Raw genomic sequence first — 24,964 nt, 5'->3', positions numbered from 1 at the left:
ACTTGGCCCATATACATTGATTCTGGAGGGGTTGGGTTTTGTTGCATGTTTTCATGAAATTAGTAGCCTTCCAGCAATGAACTTGATTTCTTCCTTTGCTTCTCATAGCTCTAGGCGTTTAGAACTCATGGCAGATTTTGAACGCCCTCGTGCTCTTCGTATTTCAAGGATGTCCTGATAAGCCTCGTCTGCTGTAAATTCAACAGGTCTGCTTTTCCGAAGCGAATTGCCATTGTGATCTAGCGCTTCCGCCACGACTAGCAGCTCTCCATGGTTCGTGAATGCGGTGGGAAAAATAGTTGCTTCAAGGCGAGTCTCGAAGCCAGATCGTTGAACTGAGCTCAGGAAATGATTTTCTCCAGACTGTTTATCGATGAGATAGAACTTCCAGGTCTTTGTCTCTGTGTCTCCATTCCACGAGACCCACACAACCGCATCTTTTTCTCCGGATCTCAATGCTAGTACTGCAGGCTCCTCACTCGGAAAGGCGGTCCAATTTGCCTTAAAACCGCGATAGCTTTGGACATTCTTGTTCGGGTACGAGTCGAGATACGCATGGAAGAGGATAGTCCCGTCATCCGCAAACTCAGTGAGAGCACCCGCGCTCCCCCAGTTAGCCAGCTTATTGCCATTTGGTAAAAATCTGAAGCTTCCCTGAGTATGCGCAATCAAGTTGTCGGGTGCATGGTAGGTTTGTATTTCTTTCAATGATTTCGCGGTATTGTTGAGTTCAATATGTCGGCCTCTTGAACACGGAGCTATTTCTCGTCCTGGAACAGAGTAAGCCGCATTGTCGAAGAAGGATATATGTTCAATTTCCCCGTTTGGTGATCTATATTGAAAGCGAGCGTCGTGTTGGAAGGCAAACTCCAGGTTTGATGGAATTTTGAAAGTGGACCCTTTCATTCCACCGAGTTGCCAGATTATACCGCCGTTGCTGCCGTTTATTTTGAATATGGCGTTGTAGTGCCTTGCTGAAACTAGATAGTCTCCTTCAGAGTCTTTGTCAATGCTGTTGATGTGGAAATAATTCCACGCGGAATTGTAAGTGCGGCCGTCGTATGTGCCCTTTCTATCCAATGGGATGGCGCTGTCTATTTTCGTTAGAGCCGAATAGAAAAAGGAATATTATAAACTGGAAGAGATCAACTCACAAATCGGGTTGATTCTTCCCCTAGATGACCACTCGAAAATCGGCTCGCCAGTCTTTAAATCCATTTCTATATTTTCTATTAGCCGAGAACAGCTCGCCGGGAAATAGCTCACCTTGAAATCCGCCCTCCAGCAGGAACTTCTGGTCTTTATTTCCACCGTATGAGCTCAAGTCAGCAACTGTCATAATCGGCGTCTCGATCAAAACGGAACTTTCGTTGACCACCTCGAATTCATGCGCCGAGCTGAGACGATGTGTCGCTGCGTGTATCACACTGATAGTTCGGTATGAATTTGCCAAGAGCGCATGATTTCCAAGCATCCGGCCAGTAGCAGGAAACACATCACCCTGAAAAGCACGAAGAGTTGGCTTCCCATTGACAATACTGGGACTGAAATCGGCCACCCATCCGGCCCAGTATCCCACCCCTGACCAAACCAGTTCTCCATTGTCGCGAAAGATATAAGCGCCTGGCTGGTCAGGGCCAGCGCTATCGGGAGTATTTCCCCGAGCTGCTGTAAAGAAGAGATAGCCTGCCTCGGTTTGAGGTGAAGCCGGTACTGTGATGTTCAACCTCGGTGGCGACAAGTCTGGTCTGGAGAGGAATTGTAGGCTCCCCGAGACGCAGTGAGTGACAGCAATTAACCAGGCGAGATTCTTCAAGGCCATTGATTCTGGATCTGGGAATTTGATTTTTGTTTGCACTTCTCTTGGGATAAATTCGTGGCGTTATTCGTGGGCGGGGAAAAGAGAGGCAAGTCAATATTGAGTGGGCGAATGTCTGAGGGGGTGGAGATCGACGGAGCGTTCCGATGCTGCACGATCCTATAGTTTCGGACTCTAGAGTCGCACAACGATCGATCAATCCCATCAGGGGGCTATTTATTTCTTTTACGGGGCAAATATGCGCTGCACCCTCTAGGATAATGAATAAGATCCGGCTTGGTCATATTGAGAAAGATATTCATTAATGATACCTGGTTGATCTGTGCTTCCTACGGTCTAAATCTTTGAATTTGCTCCGCAGAGAGATTCTCTGATAGTCTAACAGTACGTATAAACCTACGTTATCATAGCTCGTTGGGAAATTACATTTGACTTCGGAATTTCATTATGTGTTTCGACAATAATCATACAATGGACAAAGTAAAGGAAGTTCAGGTCCGAATCGATCAGGTACACAGTGACTTCTTTCTGGAGCCGCCAGAAGAGCCTGTGGTAGAGCCCTTGCTTGCGATCCCCTAGAGAGAGATCTGCTTCTTCTGCGAGATGGAAATAATCAGCGAGAAAGTTCGAGAACTCATCCCTTGCGCCTTGCTTCAGGCTCTCGTACTCCTGGCGAGCTGTCAGCTTGCGGTTGGGATCCTGGAAGGTCTCTGACAGGTATTGCATCAGTTTATGGAATCCCATAGTTAGGTGGACTATCGGATCGCTTCCTCAGTACCGTCTTAAGAAACAGGAGAGCCCCCGGGATTGAAATCCACGCGACATACGTTGCAATGACAAGCTTGTGAGCCGATTCTGTGCCTTTATCTGGGAGATTCACGAGTCGTACATTGCCCGTTTCAGCGATAAGTTGTGCAAGGTGAGGCCAGTAATCCCTGTCGGCTTTCTCAACTTCACGATAAAGAACTTTAATTTAGCTCTTCAACTTGGAAATTTCCTTGCGGCGATCTTTCTTTTCGCGGATCTCGAGGCAATTCCTGACAGGAGAAGTTTCTACCACTTGGAGCTATATTAGGTCAAGGATCTCGCATGGCACCTTAGTACCAACGGCTATAATACAATTATCGAGGGCAATAAGATCGATCGACAGCTTTGCTTTCAGAATGGTAAGATAGATGATGAGAATTGGCGCCGTGTGTCTACCGCATATTTTGACGATGTAATATCTTGGCTATCATAAGCTGAACAAGAGCTCTCTGTCTAGAGATGGGGTGGCGCATATTTCAATCAATCATCTGCCACATTATGTGCTCGGATACCTAAGGGCATCACGGCGACTTTCTTCTGGGGATATCCGAGTCTATATTATTCTAAATATGTTCCAATCTCTAGACGACCATCACCGTACTGGCTATAAAGAAGAATATGTAAAGTGGAGGTATAAGGAAGCTACTAGTACGTGCTAGTACCTGCCAAAGAAAAGAAAAGTAGATGTGCCAGAGGGCTGCACTGGTTTGAGGCATGGACATAAACTGGAGTGTCATTTCCTCAGAAATTCATGGGAATAGATAGGAGCCTGTGAATCTTGGTCGGTAGTAGGAGTAGTAGAGGTAAAATTGCATCAACTCATACAGTCGTGCTGAAGAGCCAAAGAAGGCCTCAAACTTGGACTGCTGATCTTTGACTTGTTTCCTTTCGCGCCCGACTGCTTGGAATGCTTCATCGTGGACTGATAAATTACTTTCTTCCATCATGTTGATTTCTGGGTGTAATGCAAGGCGGAGAAGAGTATAGCTATAAACAGAAACAGTCGCGGTAGGGACGACTGGCCGTGGGCAACCGTCCACACAGTGGATTTCATCGACCTACAACATTCAGTCATGCTTGTCTCGCGCCATCTGCTCAGAAGTGAGAGGCAGCGGACCGATCCGTAAGATTGCTTCGCAATCATCCCCCGACTGTATTGCGTGTAGCAGTCCAGTTGCCTCATTCCTTGGAATTCGGCTGTGCCTATATCTTCCACGTGGCCTGCGGTATATGTAAGCTTTAGATCAATGCATAGCATTTCAGAGGGTGGAATCATGGCCATTGGGCTATATCCTACCCTCATTAGAATCTCCGTCGTCCGACTTGACACGGGGTGCCACTGCTTGGAGCCATGTCACAAAACAGACTCTTCAGTTCCTCCATCGCCTCCTTATCATCTGTGAGCTTTTCTGGACCGCATTGCTTAAAATAGAGCTCACAATATCGAGGACGCTCATACAATGGTTTGCCACATGGCTCATCACTGCCCTTCGTCCGGCTTGCACTACACTTCATCTGGCCTTCATCCGGGCGTAGACAAAAGTACACCAAAAACACATCAAAGTGATGCCGTGCATGGCAAGGTGGGCGTCGTAATATGAGCCCAATGTTGAGAGGAAGAGAAACGGGCGCATACTTTTCTGACAATATACTATTTCCTGGGTTATGAGGACTCGGAACTGAACAAAAGCCTTACATCCAGGGATTTGACGACATATACTTGCTCCACGGGCCATATTATCTGTTATAATAAACTGCATGAGGGCTCTTGGAAAGGAACAGCCTAGGGTGAATATTTTGAATCTGTTCCTTGTAATCCAGTTTAGATCACCATTCACACACCGGCTATTACCTGGTATATAAAAGAATATATAGAGTGCCCAGGTGGAGATAGAGGATATTTTGGAACGATGATTAGTGTAAGATGCTTAGTGACGGGTGCGGAACAAGATGGGATGAAACTGGATGATGATAGATGGTGATAATGATGGAGGGAAAAGCCCTCGGAGCAATAGCTACTACTACTACTACTACTACTACTACTACTACTACTACAAAGGACAAACGTAACATGAAAGCCACAAAGCAGTGTGGGATAAAAAAGCCGCAGGCCTGAGGCCCTAGGGCTTCAGTAATGTTAAACAAAAGGATAGTAGATGTACACAAGGGCTCCTTTGACCTCTGGCACGGATACAAACAAGAATGTCGTTTCATTAGCAAATGCAAGGCTTTAGCGCCTTCCAATCAATGAAGGTGATGGGGCAATCTTACGAACGATGGAGGAAGTATAAAATTGCGTAATGTATTCAAAGTTATCATAATTGGGGTTATGCAAGCAGATGTATTTCAATAATTTCAGCATCACCCTCCTAGAATCACCCCATATTCGACAAAACCATCACCGTTTTTCATTCGCATTGTATGCATCGTTCAATTTTCGGTTACCGGATCTGGTATGGGGATAGGCCCACCCGGAGAATCCGCTAACCTCGCTGTCAGAACCTCAACGCCTGTTTCCGTTACAAGCATAGTATGTTCTATAATCATTGGAATTAGTATTGAAAACCTTGCACCAGGCTTGAAGGCTCTCGACTCACCGAATTGCGCCGTCCGTTTTCCGTCCGCTGTAACGTTTGTCCAGTTATCCGGCCAATCCATTTCTCGATTTGTGCCTAGTGTAAGAATAGGCTCAATGGTGAAGGTCATCCCAGGTTTGCATGTTCCAACGGCCTTGTTTTTCGCATAGTGGGGGATCCAGGGAGGAGGGTGGAATTCCGAGTTGATGCCGTGACCACCCCAAGTTTTGACAACGGCGAGACCCCTGGAATTTGCGTGCTTTTCGATGATTTTCCCGAATTCCCGAATGGGGGTTCCGGGTTTGATAATTGCAATGGCCATGTCCAAGGCTTCCCGCGTTGTTTCAATGAGTCGAATCGCATCTGGGTCTGCTTTGGCCTTGTCGCCTATGTAATAGGTTTCGTTCAAATCGGCATGGTATCCGCCGTGGTAGATAGAGATATCCAGATTGAGAATATCGCCATCAAGAAGGACTCTCTGGTCGGGAATGCCATGGCATACAATCTCATTTGGGGATGTACATAGTGACTTCGGGAAGTGATGGTAGTTGAGTGGAGAAGGGTAGGACTATTTCCCGCATTAGTGAAGAATATTTGTTTAATTGGCTAGAAGACACTCACTTGTCGCTCAACACAAGCATTGTGACAGACCTCGTCCAGGAAGTCGGTAGTCACGCCAGGTTTCATAGCTGCGGCGGTGATGTCTAGGACCTCACGTGCCAGCTTGCACACCTTGCGCATGGCTTCTTGTCCCTCGGCATCCAAGAAGTCCCATTTCGACTTGCTTAGCCGAAGTTCTCGCTTGGGAATTCCAGTCTCGGCCCAGTCGGGGTGCTTGATCGATTTCGGAACGGGGCGTCGTGGAGACAGTGGGTATACGGGTCGGACACTGCCGCTGAATGGGTATGTTGGAAATGGGTTGTAAAGCCCACTAGCTGTCAAGCGGTCAGTGAAAGAGTCAAAGTCGAAATACAAAATACATGACAATCGAATAATATGTTCAATATTTACCATTTTTTGTCTTGTGGATCGCCTTGTGAGTAGCCTGGATACAGTCAATGCCCAGTTCTCTATTCAAAGAAATGTATATGAACGTATAACTTACCCAGTTCCTTTTGAAGCAATCCTGAGCGCAAAAGTAACTGCCTTTGATATCTAGCTTTAGACATGTCGGACATTGCAACGTCCCAGCTTTGTTATCGCAATCATCCCCGGAGCACTTTTTTTCCGGGTCGGACATGGAAGGCAGTTTTGGATAGATTTTGACTCCTGCGATTCAAAAAAAAGAGACCAAAAGACTTCTTTACAATCAAGCCAAATTATCCACAAACAAGCGGAGTGAAAACGAAGCAGTCAATGGAGTTGGATAAGTTGGTGGTGCAATCAAAGTTGAAGATTTCCTCGTCAGCCTGGCCACGTGACATCTGGCCCCCGTTGATTGTATTGCCAAGACTATTCTTGTATAAGCTGGGTTGTCATGTTTTAATGATTTTTTTTTTTCCTCTGAAGCCTCAAGGGATACTATTTAGACCGTAGTCTGTCAATTCACCTCTCTTTCCTCCTACTATTCCCTCCCATGCCTGGAAGTTTCGTGACGAATTCATTACATCCGATGGGCAGTCCATCAAACTAATCTGATGTTGATGTAGTTATCACGCATAGGTACTACACCTGACATTGACACAATCTCACACTCGCTGGCAGGTGGCACTTTCGGTCAAATATCCATGGATGTCAATTCCATATAGAGTGGCTCGTGCCAAGATTGACAGCCCGGCCTATTCTCCTGTCATTTTACTTAGGAGTCCTGTCGTTGGCTTACTGATATCACATCATGCTGTGACCGTCACTGCAAGGGCCCGTCCGCCCAGACCCGCAGTTTCTAGTCCCAGCCACCTCACTACGAGTACTTGTGCTAGCCCATCGAATCGGCTCGGGTATCCAGATATCGTCAAATGGACCCGCCCTGTCATCTCCGGCAATGGAGGGATGTCTGTGGAATGGCGCGGGCCCATCACAACGCGCCCTTCGGAAGATATTGAGATTCGTGATCCAGGCTAGTAGGGTCTAATCCCCTCTCTGCCCCTGATAAAGTCATCCTATAGTATCAGTGTCTATGTAGTATTCAAATTTTAGCTTGATGCACGTTGAGGGGGGTTGATGCAACATAAAAGAACGCGGGGGTGATCGACAGGGGCGTGCATGCCGGGGGAGGTGAGCCACGAACGCGCCAGGCACCACAAGGGACTAAAGGGTGAGAGTTGACTTGACTTGAAATACCAGCCCAGCCCCAATCCCTCGTGCAAAGAATATCCGACTGGTTTCACATCATTAGGACCATGTTGTCGCCGTTGATTTTGTCGCTCGTTTTGGCCAGCAGTCGCGGGCTGGTCGATGCTGCCTCCAACGCGGTTGAAGACTACGATGTACTGCAGTACATTAACCCACTGATCGGCAGTGCCAACGGAGGTAAGCACAAAGATTTTAAGGCTAGGGTCCCGAGTATCCATAATTGCAATATCTAACCGAAAGGAATAGGAAATGTCTTCGCGGGTGCCACACTACCATACGGCATGGCCAAGGCCGTTGCTGATACCGACTCAGAATCAAACCAGGGCGGCTTCGCCTACGAGAACAGCAATATCACCGGGTTTTCGAGCATGCATGACTCCGGTACTGGTGGCAGCCCCTCTCTCGGCAACTTTCCTCTCTTTCCTTACGCAAAATGCAATGGCGATGATGCCAACGGCTGTGTCTTTCCGAAGAAGGCTAGAAAGACTCCATACAAACATGATTCGGTCAAGTCAAGCCCTGGATATTTCAGCATCGAGCTAGCCTCCGGTGTCCGGGCGGAGATGACTGCTGCTCATCATACTTCACTCTTTCGTTTTCATTTCCCTCCCAACGCCGATGACAGTCCGCTGCTTCTATTAGATCTTTCAGATCTGTCAGATACACGACAAGACAATGCGACTATATCAATCGACCAGTCTAGCGGGCGCATGACGGGTAGCGCCAAGTTTCTTCCAAGCTTTGGCAGTGGATCTTATAAGCTGCACTTTTGCGCGGATTTTCAGAGTTCCGGCTGGTTGCGCGATAGTGGCATCTTTGTCAATACTCGCGCTAGCAATGATGTTCATGATCTCACAATTTCGCGCAGTATCAACGGGTACCCTCTTCCGGTAAGGAAATCTTTTGCAAATTATCTTGTATCGGCTCAGTGCTAACTGGGCAGGGTGGTGGATTTATTCGCTTTCAAAACCCACCTGATGGAATTGTCAATGCTCGCGTCGGTGTCAGCTTCATGAGTCCCGAACAGGCTTGCTCGCATGCGGAGTCGGAGATTCCAAAATTTAACTTCCAGACCACAAAGCAGAATGCCATTGCTCAATGGGAGGAAAAAATGAAGCCCATTCGCGTTTCGCGCGATGGTATCAAATCGGATGTTCTCACCAACTTCTACAGTGGAATTTACCGTACGATGGTGAATCCCCAGAACTACACTGGCGAGAACCCTCTGTGGACAAGCTCGGAGCCGTACTTCGATTCTTTTTACTGGTTTGTCTCTTTTCAATCTCTGCAAAACACATACTGACTCTGGTTAGTCTTTGGGATTCTTTCCGATCGCAGATTCCATTTCTCACAATATTCGATCCGAACTCCGTCACTCAAATGGTGCGCTCATTGATTGATACCCAGCGCCACCTCGGGTGGCTTCCGGACTGCCGGATGTCGCTATGCAAAGGTGTGTACTGCAACAGGATTAAATACCTCAATGTATTAATCATCTCCCAGGTTTCACACAAGGTGGATCAAATGCCGATAATATCCTCGTCGATGCCTTTATCAAGGGACTGGACGACGAAATTGATTGGGAAGCCGGATATGCTGCTGTCCAAAAGGACGCCGAGGTTGAACCATTTGATTGGTCCAATGAAGGCCGCGGAGGCTTGAAAAGTTGGAAGGAGGTCAATTACATCCCCGTGGAGGACTTTGACTATGAGGGTTTCGGGACCATGACACGGAGTATCTCCCGCACCCTGGAGTACTCCTACAACGATTTCGCCATCGCGCAAATGGCCCGAGCTATGAACAAGACCCAAGATGCCACGCGTTATGAGAACAACTCTCGATTCTGGAAGAATCTGTTCAAAGATGATCAGACTTCATATCTCAATGGTACCGACACAGGGTTCACCGGGTTCTTCCAGCCCAAGTACTATAATGGCACTTGGGGACATCAGGATCCACTCCAGTGTTCGAACATCGATACAGCTGGAAGCATTTGTTCGCTTCAAAACACCGCTGGGGAAACCTTCGAGTCGAGCATTTGGGAGTATCAGTTGTAAGTTGCCATTTTTGTTTTCCTTTGAGATGGATCCCTCTAATATTTTCATCAGCTTCGTTCCCCATGATATGAAGACACTTATCAAGATGCTTGGCGGCGAAAACAACTTCGTTCGGCGCCTGGATTACTTACACGATCGAAATATAACCTACATCGGCAACGAGCCTGCCTTCCTTACAGTATTCCAATATCATTATGCCGGTCGCCCAGCCAAATCAACCGCACGTGCTCGTACCTACATTCCAGATTACTTCTCTCCGACGCCAGCGGGACTTCCAGGAAACGACGACTCCGGTGCAATGGGCTCCTTTGTCGCGATGTCCATGATGGGACTTTTCCCGAATCCCGGCCAGAGTGTTTATCTGATCACGGTTCCCTTCTTCAAATCAGTCAGCATTAAGTCGCCTCTTACAGGGAAGACGGCTACCGTGCAGGTTACGAATTGGGATAAATTCAACTCGCTCAACAATACTGGGGGCACTGGGGGCACTGGCTTCATTCAGTCGGCCTACCTGGACGGGAAGCCTTACACGCGCAGCTGGCTTGATCATGATTTCTTCACAGAGGGGAAAGAGTTGGTTCTTACTTTGAGTGGACAGGAGAGTAAGTGGGGAACAGCCCCCGAAGACCGGCCTCCCTCTTTAGAAGAGTCTTCGTCTGAGATTCAAGATCGTGAATGGAGGGCCTTAGATGAGGAAGCCACTGAGCCTGTGCCTCTACTCAGCTCGGCTAGAAAGCACTACGCTAGGCACAGTGTGCATTTTGAGCACCATGCTCGCTTTGCAAAGGAGTGGTAGTCACTAGCAAGACTTGTACATTGATACTCATTCATAGCTACCTAATCCATCCAAATCATGCCATCCGTTTCCCTTGCCCAAGCTTCTTCAACGATATGGATAAAACTATCATCCACTCCTAGGCTTCGTCTGCGATTCCTCGGGCTCCTTGGATCCCCACCAGCCTAATTCTGATTCTGATTCCAATCGCGTTGCCCGGGGGAAGCGCGACGTCAGAGGCGACGTCAGCACCCGCCGAATACTTGGAGTTCTGGCAACTCGCGCGGGTGAGGTAACTGGAAGCGATGATAAATTAATTTCTCGTCTCTTTATTTGCTTGAGATAATCAGCCTGTCATATCATAGATGAAAGATATGAACAAATTACCTGGATTTCGTTCATCGACAGTGGCACCATTGCGCAGCAGTAGCTGACCAACTCTAGGTTTCCGATTTCAGCTGCCATATATAGCGCCGTATAGCCTGAGATGTTACGTGCTGAAACATCTGCGTCATGATTGATAAGAAACTTCGCGACATCAATGTGCCCATTCCGGCACGCTTGCATCAGAGGTGTGGCACTATTCCTATCCGGCCCGTTCATATCGTGGTGACGAGCTATCAGCTCCTGGACAATACCCCCGTGTCTATTGGCTGCGGCGATGAATAGCGGACTGGGTGCTTTTTCCTGGCTGGAATTCATTCTTGATGTTGTTCGGATTTACTCTTGAGGGAAGGGATTGTACACTCTTATATCTTTTATTTGAGAAGAGGAGATTGGCGTTTGGAAGAGAGAGTGTGTAGACTTTCATATCTTCTATTTGAGAAGAGGGCTTTACTCATGTATTCCAACTTGAAGGCTTTGATGGCCTCTTTCAGTCTATTTTGGCCCGGAAGGCTGCGTCCTTGATTCTCGTATTGCATTGATGTATGCACGGTAAGAAATGTCATTCTCCGCCTGAGGCCTTAGATCTGAAAGAAAGGCTCATTTTAAATCCACTTTGCATTTATCTTTTCGATCCATTTCCCCCTTTTCTGGCGCGCAGCATGTAGTGGTTTTTTAATACTATTGCAGAGATAGTACTAGTAGTACAATGAGACCAAAACATGAGAAGTGACGGGTGTCATTTGGTATATAATTCATTTGATACTGCTTGGGGCTCGCCCCGGACCTGCCCGGAGATACCTCGCAATCGACTTAAGTGAAAGCATAGAATACTGGAGACCTGGGTGTCTGGAGTTGGTCCGATTGGGGACGCTTTATAGACCGGGGTGATTGAACAATAAGAAGCTACTACTGTAACAAACCTTCAGTATCCAGATTAAATTAGATCGTCAATGCCCTGTGGAAGACGGCCTTGAAGGCAAAATTATCGCTACCTAGCTTCTCGTTAAGGAAAATGCGTCTTTCTATGGCTCTAAAGTATGCTTTGGGGTCAATGGAGAACATTGGTGATTTGGATGCGGTCACGGCATGCAATGTTCCATCAAAAGCGTCGCAGTCAAAAATGACGTGGATTTTAGAAAGACAACATACAGCGAAAACTACACGCACAGAGCGAGTCGAGTCAAGTTGTGGAATTGGTCCAAACTCCCAGCGACCGCTACATCATGATTTTATCCATCATGATGGCCAGGTGGATGAAACATGTCAAGCGCTCTTAGAAGGAGATTGTTGATAGGTGAAGCCTCCGGTATCCAATATAGCCCTCCCTACAGCCTCGGTCTCTCCTAGATAGACCTAGTCATTCGAATGCATCCACCAATTTCATAATGGCGATATAGAGTAGTGGGTGTGCGGATTTGAGCGCCCTGCGGGTTTCGTGAGTGTGGGTCTTCAAGTGCGGATTTCAGTGAATCCCGCAGTGCTGTACCCACAAAAATAAAGGGCCTTGGGAATATAAATGAAGCACTAGATGTCTTCAACTTCTCTGATTCATGTGTTATACGACTAGTAAAAACAAGCTTCAAATTTCTAGTATCTCCAACGGTCTCACTGAAAATTTTCACATGCGTGCGCCTTTACCATCGGAAATATACCCTCGCGCTACATAAACACTCTTCACAATGTCCTCCAACGAGGCTATGTCCGAGTCCTCGGACAGGCAAAAAATACACGGCAAAATTCCAGGTCACGAACACGATGCCAAAGATATAGCACCCTCATTATCGGAGAAGGCTAAACAGGACGTTACCGCTGAAGAGAAGGTGAATGTGACTCTTAATGTGGAACAGGAGAACCAGTGGGCGACCGGGTACAAATTGTTCAACATCATTGGCGCTCTCGGCCTTGTATGCCTCCTTATGCTCCTAGACACCTCAATAATTTCAACGGTGCGTAATTTCAGAAATGCCAGAAGGGGTTTCTCGCTAATTAATTTAACGCAGGCGGTCCCTCGCATCACGAGTGAATTCAATTCCCTGCCTGATGTTGGTTGGTATGGAAGCGCCTATCAGCTAGCAAGGTATGTTTATCAAGATAATTATGTTTTTAACCTCGCTGACCTTTCCAGTGCAGCTATTCAGCCCCTTACAGGAAGAATCTATATGAACCTCAGTACAAAGGTCAACCACCCTTCGATTTCCCTATTCAACTCCTTCCCCTCCTTTACTGACTCATATTGAAATAGTGGACTTTTCTCGGTTTCTTCTTTGTTTTTGAGTTTGGATCTCTAATATGCGGTGTTGCCACATCATCAAAAATGCTGATTGTTGGGCGAGCAATTGCTGGAATCGGAGGCTCGGGCATTTTAAATGGCGCCTTCACGATTATCGCCGCATGTGTGCCCTTATCCAGGCGCCCAACAATCATCGGCCTTGTTATGGGAGGTAGTATTTACATCCATCACGTTTCTAAGGAGCATATACTGATTTTTTAAAAGTTTCACAGGTCGGTTTATCGGCTGGGCCATTGATTGGGGGCGCGTTGACTGAATATACCACTTGGCGATGGTGTAAGTTTAGCCCAAATATATATTCCTGCTCATCTAACGATAGCCCTGGAGGACTACAGGTTTTTATATCAATCTCCCGGTTGGTGGCTTTGTCGCAGTTATGTTTGCTTTTGTCGACATCCCAGAAATTGTTCCGAAACAGAAATTTGCCATCGCTATTCGCGCATTGCCTGGCCAGCTGGATCTTCTGGGATTCGCCCTCTTTGCATCTTCAGCAATCCAACTCTTACTGGCCCTTCAATACGGTGGAAATCAGTTCACCTGGAGTAGCTCGCGAATCATCGGTCTTTTTTGCGGAGCCGGGGCAACCTTTCTCGCCTTTCTATTCTGGGATTACAAACAGGGAGAGAAAGCTATGATCCCATTTTCTATGATTCGAAAACGCATCATATGGTCAAGCAGTCTATCCTACGGGTTTTTGTTGAGCCAAGTCTTTTGTGTTTCATGGTATCTCCCTCAGTACTTCCAAGGAGTCAAAAATGCAAGCCCTCTGATGAGTGGTGTTGATATTCTTCCGAGTATTCTTGCTCATTTTTGTGTCGCTACTATCTCCGGCAAAATTAGTAAGTTTTGTTATAATTATGTTGCTGGTGGGTACAGCTCACTGACAACTTCACCAGTCGAAAGACTCGGCTACTATTTGCCGATCATCCTTACCTCAGCCTCTCTGATGGCTGTGGGTAATGGTTTACTGTCGACGCTATCCCCTCATACTTCACCAGGGGAATGGATCGGATATCAAATACTTCTTGGGGCTACTCGTGCTCTTGGGTTGCAGGTGGTGAGTCCAACAGCTTCAAATATAACCAAACTCTGGACTAATTTCTATTCAAGCCGATAATTGCTATCCAGCACGTTCTTCCAGACCCTCAGATTCCTGTTGCAACGGCACTGGCTATGTTCAGTCAACTGTTCACCGGGGCGCTTTTCCTGAGCTTCTCAGATACCATATTTACCAACAGTCTCTCATCACTGCTTCCAAAATACGCGCCTTCTGTGGACCCGAAGACAATCATCAATGCGGGTGCTACTGGATTCCGGTCTTACGTCTCTGGGCAGGAACTTGCAGGGGTAATTGCAGCTTATGCCGAAAGCGTTGATCGAGTATTTTATCTAACGACAGGAATTGCTTGTGGTTGCTTTTTCTTCTCGTGCTTCATGGGCTGGAAAGATATCCGACCAAAAGATAGTTTCAAAGGCTTGATTCTAGCTGATACACTTGGAGGAAATGTTTAGGCTTGGCGTTCTCTGGTAGGGGCTTGACTGAATCCCTATTTGTAACCTCTGATTTGTTTGACGCACGTCAAGATTTTTTTTTATAGAATTCGGACAGTTGGGATTGACCGTTCTTGCTCACAGGTGAATTTACTACGCTTGAATATAGATCGCATCATTTTCTGTAATGAGATTAATTAATATTGCTGCCATTCATAGTTTTACCGATATCTTTATGTCATCGGCTATAACTATTTAAAAAGTGAGATTTTCTGTAGAGATGAGAAAATATGGGCTCAAACAATGCTCAATAATCTTTGTATTCGTAAATAGCATTCATCGTCTCATTATTGACCGCTTGTCAAAAACTAAGTACATCAAAAAGCATGGTAACACGGCCACAATCAATGGTGATGCCTGTGACCACTTCGATCACGGTGGTGATGACCACTTGAGGAATGCGAATGTTTGCTATCGTGAGAGTCACGAGCCCTTGATATTTCGTTGGCAGCTATTGCGCCCAAAGCACCAGCGCCTACTGTACGAGCAAGATGCCCGAATCCCTGGCTGACATCTTCACCTTCTTTTTTGCGATGACGGTGAACGGCTTCGGCCACTCCGGCTGCTGCTATGGCTCCTTCGACTAGGTGCCGATCATGATGCGGATCGCGATGTTTTTGATGGTCGTCCTTCCGGTGGTGGTGAGCATGCTTTGTATGGCTTCCAGAGTGATGACTATGCCCACTATGGTGACTACCGTGGTGATGGCCAGTGTGATGATGATCACCGTGTCTCCTGGCTATTTCGCCTCCTGAGTGAGGCATATAGTGGTCTGAATAGTAGTCTCGTGGATAGTCGGACTGCATTGTTGTGCAGTGGGTGGGCGCTGGAGATGTGTCTTGGCAAAGGCAATAAAATGTTCAACTGACAAATTTGGAATTTGCTGGCAGTGGCCGATCCTTTAAATACTGAGCCCAACTAATTCCAGTCTCAATTGTGGGCATTTCCTCGCCATTCCATGATATCATTCTCCACTAGACTAGTTTACTAGTGGAACTTTGAGGTTGAACTTGACTTTTCCGAATTATGATGCCTTCACTTGTAACATTTTTTGTTCAAGTAGAGTTCACTTACTGGAGAGTCAAATCGTCGATTTATTCTATGATAAATCATACTATCTCATCCCTGTGGAGGGAGATGCAGAATTTTACGCCTTGAAACAGAGTCAACAGAGTATAGATGCAATGTATAGATCGACGAGCTCCACGTGATTTGTAATGGGTCCATGGGAAGATAGAATATCCGGCCCGATGTCCGATAAGGCATGAGTCCATCCCATTGTTGGTCAGGGTGCCCCGGGCTGGGGCAGGAAGCTCCCCCTACGATACTATCTAAGCAAACCTTTTCTTTTGCTATGTATATGAATACGCCGGTCCCATTAAGGTCATCGGCTGCATATGGCTACTCTTGCTCAAACTGCGCTCACTCTAAGCGAAAATGCATTGTTCGCGCCGCAGGCGAGCCCTGTCAGAGGTACATCCCACCGGTTCACCTTGACTGTAGAAACGTGGAGACTGATCGAACCAGATGCCACAAAACAAACAAAGAATGTATACCAGCGAAAACGGTCCGAAGGAGTGGTGTGAGAAAGCCCGCTACATCTCACGCAACGCGACCCGAAAAAATGAAATCTGGGGGCCAAAACAACGCTACAATCTCTCAAGTCATCAATGCCACAGAAACCTGCTCAGTCATTGACAGCAACCAAAATAGTGGAATGTTACTCGATTCTGAAGAGAGCTCCGTGTTAAACTCGCTCCATGAAAATCAAACGAACGCAAGTACCCCGGCTACAAGTTACTCCATGAGCTCGTTTTGTATAGTCGATATATCCTCTCATGAGTCCGAAAAATGCCTTGATGATTTCCGAGTATTCAAGCTGCAATATTTTCCATTTGTTCATATACCGATAGACATGACTGCTGTGCAACTCCAAAAAGAGCGACCGTTTCTATGGCTTTGCATTGTGTCAATTAGTACCAAGTCGACCGCTCGCCAGAAAGCCCTTGGCTACAAAGTTCGACAAACAGTAGCCCAAATTATGTTACTTGAATCCGAAAAAAGCATCGATCTTCTATTGGGGCTTTTGACGTTTCTTGGCTGGTAAGAAAATGACCTCAGCGGGTTAGAAGAAAATGGTCTGATTTCAGAACAACAGGGGAAATTACCATTTCCATGGAAAGCCATTTCTATCTGTCTTCACACATCTTGCGACATCCCTGGTTTTTGAACTTGGTCTCCAAAAACCTGTCCAAGCGCCACCACCGATCTTTAATCTGAACGCTTGCCCGATAGCCTCCGGGCATCGTACTATGGAGGAGCATCGAGCGGCACTCGGCTACTTCTTGATAATATCAGTGTATGCTTCAACATTATTAAAGCCAGGAAGTGACAAAATTAACCTATGTCTAACAGACTTTCTTCAATTGTTCCAGAGATTGAGGCATTTCGTTGGACACCCCTTATGGAAGAGTCATTCCGAATCTTAGAAGAACGGGAGGAAGTTCCCAACGACAAGATTCTGGTTCAGCTAGTTCAAATGCAACTAGTCTTGGAAAAGAATAAATCTAGACAGACATCGGGTGATTCTGCACCTGGACATGTGGACCCGCCCGAAGACCAGGTGAAATTGTTTTCGGACATGAAAACCAAGATATTTGATTCTGCACCTCAAGATGGTACTTTTCTTCCTCTTCCTTCTTTCACCTACCTCCAAGACCATACCTTTTCTTCATTTTGTATGACTATCTGATGCTGATTCAAGCCCAAGTCATTCTGCTGCATCTCTATAACAACGAACTCGAGATTGCTGTTTCATTCATTTCCTTCAACTCTCACGAAATCACGCCATCTCACCATCTCAAAGCGACCGTCTCTACATAGCTTTTACATCAGCTCAGGCATGGCTCGATATTTTATTTATGATACCTCCGGCTGAATATGTTGGATTCACATTTGCCATATTCGCCCAAATCTCCCGCTGTCTGCTAATACTTTATCGAATTGCAACCCTTGGCTCTCCGGCCTGGTATGAGGATCATCTTTTGAAGACAACCAACCCCCTCTCCCTCCTCAATCGAATCATTAACAGCTTAGAGCAAGTTCCCATCATTGCCGGGCTCGACAGTCATGAAGACCTCGATGGAGATGTCTTTTCTCGATCGGCCAAACTTCTTCGGTCCTTTCAGCCCGAATGGGAGGCGAAACTTGGCTCCGATCATATTATTTCCGATATATCTTCTATGCAAAATGTGGATTGGATGGACTTTTCGGGCGATTTCGGCGATGATATTATGTACAATGGGTGGTTCATGGATCTCATGTCTTCTACCTTTTGACTATAGTTTGCTTTATTTGACCTCAGAGATTGAATAACGTGGCTTGTTGAATTTTGAATTTTAAAGGGAAAGAGACACGAATAGTGGTGATCGAATGGAAGAGATAGAGCGCGAAGCTATCGAGGACCATGGAAACCACGCACGACCTCGATGCCTGAGACGCCCACAACGCAACGCCAAATGATATTTCTGACGTTAGGATGGTTATATACATTTTTTTTTTTAGAAAAAAATAATTTTTTTATTTAATTCATTTGGCCAAGGTGTAGTTAGAAATAGATATGTGCTGCCTAGGGGCCAAAGTAACCTTGGAAGTCCACACGGCCCGGGTAAGTGGGGGGGAAGGGGGCGGTCATCATGTTATCCTTCCAAGGTTCCAAGCTTGACACATACACATGTTCTGTTCTATTACACTACACCTGCTGGTGCTTCTTTCAATTAACTCAAGAGAGCAATACTACCAGACACCAAATGCAAGAGCAGGAGCAGGAGCAGCCCCAAGTCAAGGTCCTCACCACCCCCGAACTCCTTGAGATCATTCTCCTCCACCTCGACATTCGCACACTCCTCGTCTCGGCCCAGCGAGTATGCCAAACCTGGAAAGTCCTCATTCAGACCTCGCCTGCAATCCAACAAGCACTCTTCTTCCGGTCGGCCACACCAAACCCTAACTCGAAAAAGGCAAAATTGCATGGGCATGCAAAATCAATTTGGAACTCTCTCCTTTCATCCCCCCGAAAAAGGACACAATCTCAGGGCAAGGAAGTATGAATGAAGAGGAATCCCCATGCACACAACCCATCTACAATCCGCTCTTGGTACAATCCTTCTCGCCATTCTTTCCCCCAGTCTATGAAGGGAATTTGACGGCGAACGAGGAGAGACAGACGAGCCGATTCTCTTTCAAAGACCTTGACATGCTCTCATCTCCTGAAAGGAAAACCGCGTATATGAGAAGAGAAGCCAGCTGGCGAAAGATGCTCCTCCGCCAGCCGCCTGTATATGGAGGCGTCGCCATCTTCAAAATGCACCACAACAGGGGCGGGGACAGATATAAATGTTACCAGGTTTGGCTCTCTTTACCCTTTTCCTAGATCATCACTAAAAGCGCAGCAGGTCTCCCAAAAAAAACTTGGAGTTGATAATGCCCTAAAAATGGGCCACTTTTTCAGGACCCTAATACAAAATTCCGACATCTACTTTGGCCACTTTGGTGAAACGCGCATCTACTGGTCCGCCTACGTCCCGCCCTGCAAGCCCGGCGACAGCTACCCACCGGAAGACGGGTCATTTTATCCAAAGGTTCAAAATGGATTTGCGAACGCGATTAAGAAATCAGAAATTGTCATATTTTCGAGAGAGACGGTTCAGGGTTATTATAATCATGGGGAGGAGACAAAGTTAACCGATGAGGAGAATTTGCGGGAGGAGATTTTTGAAGGAGGAAAGAAATGAGCCCAATAGTAGTCACTCTCTGTGGGCTTGAGGTCATTCGAGAGAGGGGAGAGATGGTGAGGAATTTATTTACTGCAAACGGACAATGATCAGCTAAAACTTCACTTCAAATCAATATTCGCTGTTTCCTAGTATTCGCGCAATGTATCATCCGTACGTATGCAATGATATTTCCAATCTATGTAATGTGTCATATGGACCTGCTTCATGAACGGCGACAGCCCAGCCTCGAGCTATTGGCCCTTTCAGGCCATAACGAGTGGAATTGGGATCATATCTTTGTTGAGGCGTTGGCGCCTGAAGCTCCAGCGGCCTCGGCATCCAGGTTGCCGTGCTTCCATCTCTTTCTCTTCTCCTCGATAGCATCACGAATGCCACCACCTTTTCCCCATTCATCATCTCTAGTTAATGTCTTCAAGCTCTCCATCCTTCGTGATCCTGATGTTATGTTTTACAATAAGATCGGCCCCTGCTGAATATTAGTATCCAATATAGACCGATGGGCGCCAGATGAACTAATTATTTACCTCGGGCGAAAAATGCGATTGAATCTACAACGCAGGAATATTAGCTAGGCTCTGTCTCATTGACTGTATATCAAGCGTACCGGCATTGTCACAGCCTTCGCTGGTTCCCGAAAGTTTCAGACAGTTCTTCCATTCGTATTTATGGTCACTTGCGGGTTTGTTTGGTGATAATTTCTTAGCGGGTACCGTGTGAGTAAACTAAATAGTGTGAGCGTTGTGGCTACTCTGCTAACAGGGTACGGACTTTACCTCGTGAATGATAACATGCAAGAAGTACTGCAAGCTGTCGATGGGCGTGGAATTGGGAAGCCCTGAGTGCAATTTGCCTTTGTTCAGCTTAGATAGCAGTTTTTCAGGGACATCCTTCTTGAAATCGGTGTATCCCGCCACAGCCAAGTACCACGGGCAGAGCTGGATAGAGTTCCTATGATTAGTATTTGAAAAGGTGCTAGTGCAGGCCATGTAAGTTCCCAAGCGGCAGCCTTCATAGCACGATTTGGATCCTTCTGGAAATGTGGCATCGTTTACTGAATCATAAACTTGCGTTACTATTCCATGGCGCGTCAATGTCTTTTTCCCCGGTTGGAAACGATCCAGGTTGCAGTAGATTGTCTTCGTTTGACTCGTGAGTAGCTATTCATGAAAGGTCTGTGTCCACTACTCACCGGATAAATGTTAGGCTCCTCGCCAACTGGTTTGAGGTTTCTTTCCTGTCCCATGCCCATGAAAATATCCTCGAGAGTATTGGGAATATCTTTCTCAGCGAAGAGCATCTTGGCCAGCCGATCAACCTCGTCATCCATGGGCGACTTCCGTATCGCTTCCTTCGCTGTGTCCACCATATCCATAGCCTCCGCAACCTTATCCTTAAGCACGTTCTTGATCGCTATCAAACTCGTCATTGACTGCTGGGGCAAATAATAGAGACGGATTGCGTTTACTCACAGTCGCATGAGCTATCAATTGAATACCCTTGGACAATGGCGGGTAAAACACAAAGGGCCGATGTCAGCAGCATAGCTGCTTTGCGGACTGCCATGGTGTTTTGACGATGGAGATTGGCTTTCCTTGACGAAAAGATCAGATTGTGCTGTTATCCACTGGCTTTTAACTCCCATGGAGTCTACGCTTTATCAATGTATGAGATGATACAGGTACTGCCTTGGCCGCTGTGACCCTCCCTTCCTTTCTTGGTTAATATCGTTGCTGATCTGTCTAGAAAAGTTTCAGGAGAAATTAGGGGATCTATAAAAAGTAAACTGACTAAATTCGTTCATCCTTGGTGTAAACTAGATCGTTCGGATTAGAATGTAGGGTGCTAGGCCAATCGGTCGAATAGCCCCGGGGGCCGCAACTCGGTTATTCACCTCATCCAGCGGGCCAGCGCGATACGCTAAAAGTCACTACTCCGGAGTGAATTTTATTATTCCTTGAGTTAGGGGCCGCTGGGTGTTACATTATTCCTGGTTGCAAGTTCGAGATGGGGTCAGGAGATGGTAATATTGTATGACGGAGCAGATGCTATATTGCTTCTGACAACAGGACCTAGATAAGGTGGAGCCTATTTCATCAAGTAAATCTTGGATAACAAAGCCTATCAAATGATTCATTCCTGGTGTATATACTCAATTGCCTGGTCTCGAATATAAGTCACCACGATCTATGGATGGCAAATGGAATAGGGCCCAACTTAAGTGCTAACCTAATCCAGAAGCCAAGTGCGATTGACATAACCGAGAGGCGCTATTTTACTGTTGGATGTTATGTTATTCCTGGCAGTCGGATCTAGAGAGAGTGGAGTCTAAAATAGGTCTATAAAAAGTAGACCTATTGAAGTAATTCTTTCTTGAGGTATAAATTAAATTGTTTAGTAGAGTTTAAGACGATAGATAGGATAGCCCCGAGCTCGAGTGGCAATACAACATAAAAGGGATTGCCAAGGCATTCCTCGAAAATGCATCTGGGGCTATGAAACAGACCCTAGAGTTATAGCTAAAGAATCGTAGGGTTGGGGCTGGGAGTCCCTGAGTTGGGGCTGGAAGACCCTTAAATAGGGGCCGAAACAGACCACGTTCCTGTGATTGACAAAGATTCTTGCTATAAAGAGTAATTTGAATGCCTTCGGCCCCTAAACACAGTATTGCATGGCCCCAGCGCTTTTACCTTCCAAGTTTGAGGTCCATTTTATCTCAACTTGCCAAGATTAACCTGGCACAGCCATGTTTGAATCTAACTAGAACTCCAAAAATACTTACTGCCACATAGTCTCGGTTAGCGGAAATCCTGGTATGTATTGCCAGCGAGATACCAGTAGGCCCAGGATATAATTCCACAAGGGTTCCCTCGAGGGGACTTCTTTTGGACATCCATTGCGACCATTCCTTCCCAAAATGGCTCGCTTTTCCTTTTTGCTCCTGGTCACGGCCTTGGTTGCCCAAAAGGCAATGGCCTCTCCACGCGGGGTTAGCCCTTCATGCCCCCAGGTACGATTTATCGCCAACCCGCAGCCGCCCACATCTGGATGCCCCGACGAGTATGTCGCCTTGCCTTTCTGAATTCGTCTCGCACTGACCAAGTACCAGAGATGATATGTGGAAGTGTGATAACTTGAACTGCGGCGGAGAAATCTCAGATAAACCTGGGTGGTGCAAAAATATCTTAAAGGTCGCGTGTGACGGGTATTACAATGTTGAGAAAGATAAAGAAAGCATGATGTTCAACGACCGGCGATGCCCATGCAAGTCCAAGAAGGCCCCCGAGTAGGTTGATCCCCGTTCCGCTCGAATACATCTTCCAAAACGTCCGATCTGATCGTGTTGACAGTGGCGGGACCGACGACGATGGCAGCGGCATCATCATCATCCCCTTCCCCATGGCGCCCCCTGGTTTCCTCGTTCCGCCTGCGGGCGTCGGCAACCCAAAGAAAAAGGATAGCTGTCCAAAGGATTACACCAAGACCAAGTGCAAGGACTGCAAAGCGAAGAGTGGCTGGTGTACCGAGGGTCCGCAGATGGGATGTCCTTGTCTTGACGAGTGTCCAACCGGGAAGGACTTACCCGTATGCTCAGATGACGGGTGTGTGGGAGGGGAGGATGACAAGTGCAGCGTAGTAAGTTGTTTGGTGTTTTACCGGGAAGGTGTCGGGATCTAACTTGTTATAGGGTTATCACAAGGACTGCGCGTGCAAGAATGAATGCCCGGATGAAGATACGGTGATCCCGTGCGATGACGACGACATCTGCAAAGGCAAGGATAAAAAATGCACCGTGGTATGTCTCCTTTACTCGGTTATGGCGAAGGAAAAGGGTCAAGAGACGGTGCTGACTGATCTGGTAGGAGAAATATCATGACTGCAAATGCGTATACAGTGGGGAGGCGATCGGGATGTTCGGGAATCTCGGTTGGGTTCACACCAAGCAGCAATATATGAAGGAGGCCCTGGAGGCCGTCGAGAATGCTGACAAGCCAAATTTGGGATCGCGAGCAAACTGTTCCCCTCAGGATAAGAACCATAGCACCATCGTGCGAAAAAAACTTGGTCGAAGCCGCCCGGGGCTACTGCTCCGGCATAGACGGCGATCTGAAACGCACGGAGGATGACCATAAGGGGCCTTATCTCAGCAACAAAAACAAGGGTCAAGACAAATTCTCCATCGGTATTGACTTTAGTGAGAAACAGGGCGGCTGTAAAAAGGCGAAGACCTATGAGCCTTCTTTTGATGACTGCCTCAGCAAATTGACTTCGATTGTGGATGACTGTATGTTCCATGACCCTCCCTTCGAATCTGAATGTGGCTAACAGGTGCAGGTCAAACGGACTCTGGGGACAAGACAGGTGGAAGTCGGATCTGGAGTACTGACTCAGGGTGTATAGAGTACCGTATCATTGTCTATTCGGGCGAATATACACCCTCTTGAACAAAGCGGGGGAAACTATGATCCTCTGCCCTGATCAAGGCGGGATCACATACCTATACGCAGACACAGTATGGTGATAATCGGATAGTTTGATACAGGTCAACTATCAATGATTTCTACTACTTATTGTCAATTGGAATGAGCCCCTTGATCCCAATTCTTTGCGTCCTAGTGCCTGTTCTCGCACCTAATGCTACGTTACTTAACGTACTTTTACCCTATCACATTCCTGAGAATCCTCGTAGAACTTGAAACACCCGTAGAAGTAACTATACATATGACTAGTTTACGGAGTAGTACGCTCAAGCAGACTGTATTTTCCCCACCTTACATATAAGACTGCACTATCGCTAATCTCAAAATGAGTCACAACCTTGCTTATCACTGTTGTACTATATTTCGTAGTTGTTTCTCCCAGACTTTGAGAGTATTGTACTTGAATTGGTCACCCTGATTCCAACTCAGTTCCATTTTACTCTATTTCCGATCGTATCTTTTTCTCCTTGCTACGAACCATAAATTCTAGATGAGTATTTACATTATTTGGAAAGCTAGCTCAATATTCTGAATGTAGATTGGAAGGGTAAAATAGGGCTATCTCAAGGTTCTCCGGGGCTACAATCACAACTCCTTATCGGCAGAGATATTTTCTGGGTGATTTTAGCCTTTTTAGTGAAAATCACGCATAGAAAATTGCGATAGACTAACCTAAACAGCTTAGACATGGCCAACAATCAAAATATCGGGAGATTTTTTCTCTGATGAGGCGATCGTTTGATCAGGCTAGATTAGATTGGTGGCAAAATCTAGACAAAATCTAGACAAAATCCAGGGGTTGTGCCTGTACCTAACCTTTGCTTCCCTCGGCTTTGCTGTGCCGGGCTGTTATTTTTGGTCTCGCCGTCTCGTGACCAAGGGAATCAAACAAAAATTGCAAAAGATCTAACCAGAAGTATATTAGGGGAATGAACAGAATCAAGATAAAAGAATTCTCATTCACCAGTAAATCCAAATATCATCAACATCAGTTCCATTCATTTCCTCCCTCACGTCGGCGCCGGGCCCTATGGCACCAGCAGCAAATTGCCCTACTCCAGCACAAGAGTGACCCCCAAGCTCGATGCAGCGAAAATTGAAAATATTTACCAATCTATGAACAACTCCCAAGAGCA

General features: G+C 46.6%; 10 protein-coding genes across 10 annotated transcripts; 5 read left to right on the top strand and 5 right to left on the bottom strand.

The window, feature by feature from the left end:
• Nucleotides 1–102: 102 nt before the first annotated feature.
• On the bottom strand, nt 103–1,822 carry N7481_002127 (arylsulfotransferase family protein; the record flags this gene model as incomplete). Its single annotated transcript, XM_057261346.1, has 3 exons — nt 103–1,094; nt 1,155–1,220; nt 1,267–1,822. 3 exons carry the CDS (start codon nt 1,820–1,822, stop codon nt 103–105), a joined length of 1,614 nt encoding a protein of 537 aa, XP_057126278.1.
• Nucleotides 1,823–2,215: 393 nt separating this feature from the next.
• N7481_002126 (uncharacterized protein) lies at nt 2,216–2,563 on the bottom strand (the record flags this gene model as incomplete). Its single annotated transcript, XM_057261345.1, has 1 exon — nt 2,216–2,563. One exon carries the CDS (start codon nt 2,561–2,563, stop codon nt 2,216–2,218), a length of 348 nt encoding a protein of 115 aa, XP_057126277.1.
• Nucleotides 2,564–5,056: 2,493 nt separating this feature from the next.
• fpaI (putative methionine aminopeptidase, type I) lies at nt 5,057–6,442 on the bottom strand (the record flags this gene model as incomplete). The annotated part of the gene is made up of 5 exons (XM_057261344.1): nt 5,057–5,163; nt 5,224–5,770; nt 5,824–6,137; nt 6,214–6,247; nt 6,308–6,442. 5 exons carry the CDS (start codon nt 6,440–6,442, stop codon nt 5,057–5,059), a joined length of 1,137 nt encoding a protein of 378 aa, XP_057126276.1.
• A 1,099-nt stretch (nt 6,443–7,541) lies between these two features.
• N7481_002124 (glycoside hydrolase family 92 protein) lies at nt 7,542–10,347 on the top strand (the record flags this gene model as incomplete). The annotated part of the gene is made up of 6 exons (XM_057261343.1): nt 7,542–7,671; nt 7,741–8,384; nt 8,438–8,760; nt 8,808–8,947; nt 8,998–9,547; nt 9,603–10,347. 6 exons carry the CDS (start codon nt 7,542–7,544, stop codon nt 10,345–10,347), a joined length of 2,532 nt encoding a protein of 843 aa, XP_057126275.1.
• Nucleotides 10,348–10,571: 224 nt separating this feature from the next.
• Nucleotides 10,572–11,028, bottom strand: N7481_002123 (ankyrin repeat domain-containing protein; the record flags this gene model as incomplete). Its single annotated transcript, XM_057261342.1, has 2 exons — nt 10,572–10,622; nt 10,714–11,028. The coding sequence occupies 2 exons, from the start codon at nt 11,026–11,028 to the stop codon at nt 10,572–10,574; spliced, it is 366 nt and encodes a 121-aa protein (XP_057126274.1).
• A 1,364-nt stretch (nt 11,029–12,392) lies between these two features.
• Nucleotides 12,393–14,515, top strand: N7481_002122 (MDR family MFS transporter; the record flags this gene model as incomplete). Its single annotated transcript, XM_057261341.1, has 8 exons — nt 12,393–12,659; nt 12,714–12,790; nt 12,839–12,890; nt 12,956–13,154; nt 13,208–13,279; nt 13,339–13,842; nt 13,900–14,060; nt 14,114–14,515. The coding sequence occupies 8 exons, from the start codon at nt 12,393–12,395 to the stop codon at nt 14,513–14,515; spliced, it is 1,734 nt and encodes a 577-aa protein (XP_057126273.1).
• Nucleotides 14,516–16,178: 1,663 nt separating this feature from the next.
• On the top strand, nt 16,179–17,892 carry N7481_002121 (uncharacterized protein; the record flags this gene model as incomplete). Its single annotated transcript, XM_057261340.1, has 4 exons — nt 16,179–16,657; nt 16,713–16,913; nt 16,970–17,232; nt 17,360–17,892. 4 exons carry the CDS (start codon nt 16,179–16,181, stop codon nt 17,890–17,892), a joined length of 1,476 nt encoding a protein of 491 aa, XP_057126272.1.
• A 471-nt stretch (nt 17,893–18,363) lies between these two features.
• Nucleotides 18,364–18,663, top strand: N7481_002120 (uncharacterized protein; the record flags this gene model as incomplete). Its single annotated transcript, XM_057261339.1, has 1 exon — nt 18,364–18,663. The coding sequence occupies one exon, from the start codon at nt 18,364–18,366 to the stop codon at nt 18,661–18,663; it is 300 nt and encodes a 99-aa protein (XP_057126271.1).
• A 955-nt stretch (nt 18,664–19,618) lies between these two features.
• Nucleotides 19,619–20,913, bottom strand: N7481_002119 (uncharacterized protein; the record flags this gene model as incomplete). The annotated part of the gene is made up of 5 exons (XM_057261338.1): nt 19,619–19,785; nt 19,955–20,072; nt 20,124–20,285; nt 20,540–20,760; nt 20,820–20,913. The coding sequence occupies 5 exons, from the start codon at nt 20,911–20,913 to the stop codon at nt 19,619–19,621; spliced, it is 762 nt and encodes a 253-aa protein (XP_057126270.1).
• Nucleotides 20,914–22,264: 1,351 nt separating this feature from the next.
• On the top strand, nt 22,265–23,792 carry N7481_002118 (uncharacterized protein; the record flags this gene model as incomplete). The annotated part of the gene is made up of 7 exons (XM_057261337.1): nt 22,265–22,407; nt 22,457–22,633; nt 22,698–22,983; nt 23,036–23,143; nt 23,211–23,364; nt 23,447–23,632; nt 23,683–23,792. The coding sequence occupies 7 exons, from the start codon at nt 22,265–22,267 to the stop codon at nt 23,790–23,792; spliced, it is 1,164 nt and encodes a 387-aa protein (XP_057126269.1).
• Nucleotides 23,793–24,964: the final 1,172 nt, after the last annotated feature.

Source organism: Penicillium waksmanii (genome assembly GCF_028829765.1).
Source record: "Penicillium waksmanii strain IBT 27052 chromosome Unknown utg000002l:1.0-3326099.0:1.0-3328782.0, whole genome shotgun sequence".
In the NCBI taxonomy this organism is placed as follows: Eukaryota; Fungi; Ascomycota; class Eurotiomycetes; order Eurotiales; family Aspergillaceae; genus Penicillium; species Penicillium waksmanii.
Note: the sequence above shows the minus strand (reverse complement) of the source record. Positions and strands in the feature narration are given on the sequence as shown.